The sequence below is a fragment of the Penaeus japonicus genome, unplaced genomic scaffold (genome assembly GCF_977035675.1).
Source record: "Penaeus japonicus unplaced genomic scaffold, GWHDUDI00000001_assembly GWHDUDI00000024, whole genome shotgun sequence".
NCBI classification, from domain to species: Eukaryota; Metazoa; Arthropoda; class Malacostraca; order Decapoda; family Penaeidae; genus Penaeus; species Penaeus japonicus.
The window spans coordinates 16,521,571-16,525,630 of record NW_028234426.1 but is presented as its reverse complement, the minus strand read 5'-3'; the positions used below and the strand labels follow the sequence as shown (position 1 = coordinate 16,525,630).

The 4,060-nt window shown below is 29.9% G+C and overlaps 1 protein-coding gene across 1 annotated transcript in view; it reads left to right on the top strand.

The window, feature by feature from the left end:
* Positions 1-2,024: 2,024 nt before the first annotated feature.
* The window catches only part of LOC122265481 (NADH dehydrogenase (ubiquinone) B14.5 A subunit), an 8,828-nt gene continuing 6,792 nt past the window's right edge, over positions 2,025-4,060 (top strand). Inside the window, exons 1-2 of the mRNA XM_086551137.1 lie at positions 2,025-2,163; positions 2,289-2,408. Of these exons, the coding sequence (XP_086407263.1) occupies positions 2,025-2,163; positions 2,289-2,408 (259 nt within the window). The remainder of the gene's footprint in view (positions 2,164-2,288; positions 2,409-4,060) is intronic.

Genomic DNA, 4,060 nt, shown 5'->3' with positions numbered 1-4,060 from the left:
GCCCGACGTCAGCATTTCTATGTATGTATATATGAATATGTTATATATATATATATATATATATATATATATATACATAGTTTTTATATATATATATATAATCTCTGATGTTATTCTATATTATATATATAATATATATATATATATTATATATATATATATATATAATATCTTATATATGTGTGTGTTAGTGAATAGTGTGTGTGCGGTGTTGTGTGTGTTGATATCTGTGTGTGGTGTATGTGTATGTGTGTGTGTGTGTGCTTGTTGTGTGTTGTGTGTAGTTTGTGTGTGTGTATGTGTATTTATGTATATATGTATACATATATATATTTAACAGGATAAGAACTGCGAGACATAGACTGATGCTAAGATATATATATCATAGATTTTATATATGCGTAATATATAATATATATTATTTATATATATATATATATTCTCTCATATACATTGACCATATATTGGTCATATATATATATATATATAGATATATATATATATATTAGCATATATTATTGCGTGTGTGTATGTATGTATATAACAAATGATATTAATTTTGTTATCATAATAACTATTTCTATTTATATCATTACGATTATTAGTATTATCATTTTTATCATCATAATTGTGGTTGATATTGATGTTGCAACAAATATCAGTACACTTGTCATTAGTATCATTGTTCTTATAATCACATCATCAACGTTACATCATCATCATACTTATTATCATCAGCTTAGAGTATACAATGTCGTCCATTATTTTCTATCATAAAACAGTTTATCATACAATGCTTATCGAGCACAATGCTGACAAATACAAGGAACATGGACATTTTTTCATTAGGTAAATCAGAACTATGACCATTTTGTTTCATATCTGCCCAAGCGCCGCGCCCTCCTCCGTAGCTAAGAAATCAGCCTGGCCAATAGACAGTGTTTGTGTCGCTATTTTGTTATTCATCTTAGTGTTTTCACCGTTGACGATCAAACCTGTCCTTCTGTATGACAATGAAAAAAAAAGCTACAGTTTGTATAAGGTCAATATATCTTATATTATCCTGTAACTAAATAGACAGCATGCAGTTAGAAAGTAATGTGGTAAAACAAAATTACACTATATACCATTTCTGGATTTTTCTGCTGCCGATCATACATATGTTGGATGTTTGTAAACAACATATGGCTGTGTAAATGGTATATTGCAACTGGCGGCTGGTGGCGTGTTGGGATAATTGAATTACGAAGCGCCCAGTGGCTGTTCTCCTGAGTATTTACCTACCCTCTGCCTACGGTTTTATCAGCCACACAATAGTAAGGCATATATCTAGCGTAGGAGGGCTGTAGTAGATTGTCTGTTATGTTTGACTTCACAGTTGCTTTTAGTTTTCAGTTTAGTAGCAAATCATTTTGATTTTTGGTTTGGAAAGGGAGGAAAAAAGACAAAACTTTTGAGTAAACATACTTTTCAAGAAGTTACATGGCGGGAAATCGTCCGTTAAAATCTAGGGTAAGTTTGCGCCACATTTTCTTTCTTCCTCCAATTCTTTTATCTTCCGGTAAACTTTGGTCTTGGCCGATATCTCCCGAGGAAATTTGAATAGCAACTGATTCCCTTTCATTAGAGGATCAACAACGTGATTTGGTTCGTGTGCGAGGCTTCGGGCTCAGCACAATTTATTTTTTCTCTGTAGTTTCGTGAGGCTCGGTAATCTTGATATTTTCTTCGGAGGTATATGGCTTGTATTGTACTATGCATGCAGTATATGCTGATGAACTCCCGAAAAAAATACTCTTCTTATTCTGGATGGTATCATTTTACCACTAATTTCTGACAACGTCAGTCATACATGCTAGTGTGCTCAAGGAAAAAATGCTTGGCCCGTCCGGTGTACTTACATTGCATAAAAGGAAATTGCTTTGATAAGGAAATTTACCGTGATTGGCAGTCCCTTTATATATTGTAGAAAGATGGAAATATAGATCAGGTATGAACTAAATGCTTTGCGTTTTTATTTCGCAATGAAAACGCTGTGCTGTGATGCTTACATTGAGAATTATATTTCATATCTCTCCAATAATCTCCCCGAAGCACAAGCCCACAATAAGTACACTCGTCCAAGTTATAAATGCCTCCACGTAAGGCTGGGGATCAATGCCAGTAAAGAAGGTTAAATTACGTATCTACCGCGAGTAATACCCAAAGCTATCAATACAATGCGATGCTAAGACCCTCCTTATCCCCAAATTCCAGTACCGAAATTACTATGCAAATGATGCTTCTAGGTCTAACAGTCGTCCTAATGCAGAGGCCGTTTCAAATTCTAGATCTAACACCCACAGATCGAGCCATAATATGCCTTGGTCAGCTGCATATCCTTCCCTTCAGGAGTTCAATCGGCAACCGTTAGACTTGCTGTTGCTTGAACTACTCCCTAGTGTGATAAGTTTTAATTGTGTCACTATGGTCTTGAACAGGAATTTCCATTTCGTTCAATCACTATATAGTTTACTTACATGATAGAAAGTTACTCTTAGATAAAGGACATTGAATTATATCATAATAAACAAACAATAAATATCTACATATTTTCATAATGTACACTGCAAAATTAGTTTAACTTTTCTGTGCATATATATAATGTTGGTTGATTGAAATTCCCAAGATCACCCAAATCATTGAATAATCTACATTTCTCGTTGTGATGCAAGCAGCTTCCATGGTTTTGGTGTCTAAGTGCTAGATTGTGACTGCCAAGAATGTCTGTAATTTCTTAATATCCGATTCGTTTTTATTACTACGGCCTGATGTTCTGTGGATGTGGTCGTCTTTTGAAGAGAATCCACCGCCATTTCAACGACCGTGGTATTTAATATCTGGTACCATTCTAATTCTGTAGTCATTATATGCTCTGGATAGAGTGCTGCCCTGTTTAGAATGCCACCGAGATTATGATTTCCGGTTCTTCTCCTACGCCTCCTTTCCTTGAATTTAGCCCGTGCATTGGCCGGTTCGCGCTCCTTGATAAAAGAAAATCCTCTTGAAAAATTATGTATACACACACATACGCACGCACACACACACACACACACACTATATCATAACATATATAATATATAATATATATTATATCATATTAACATATATATAAATCTATATTATATATAATATCTTATATATCTTATATATATACATAACTTATAATATACTATATGGTATCTTATATATATTATACATATTCCTATATCAATATACGTCTATATATAATCACTGCGGGATTATTATAGTTGATAATATCATACTATTATTATACTATATATGTCTGTATGTATATATTTATATATAAATATATATAACCATATCCTACAATGAGCAGTATATATATAATATAAAAATATTATATATATATAATATTATAGTATAGTATATTTCATGATATATAGCTATAAAAGTATTCTATACATGTCAAACAAAATACAATATAATTGTACATATTATTAGTAGTATATATATAATTATATATATATATATATATATATATATATATATATGGGTATATATATATATATATATATAATGTACAAAATAATTCTATATTAATCTAACACGATATTCTATATATAATATTTATACTATACTACTATAAGTTGTTCTTTAATATATGCGCTACTGTATATATATGTATATATAAGTATTAAATATTATATTATTAATATTACTTATTATATATATATAATATATATACTTAATGTATATCGCTAATGGTATTAGTGAATTGCTAATTAGTCGTATCTTATAACTTACACATGAATATTATCCTTATCTCAAATATATAGTTAAACCACTCTATATATATATATAATATATATATATACTATATATATTTTATATATATGTAAAATTATATTATTATACTTCTTTATATTAATATATATATACACTATGTCAAATCGACTATTATATTATAGATATATTATTCACATATACATGTATTTATATAAAATATAAGTAGTAATATTAAATCTCTAGTAAATAAGTAATTATTAATATAATAATA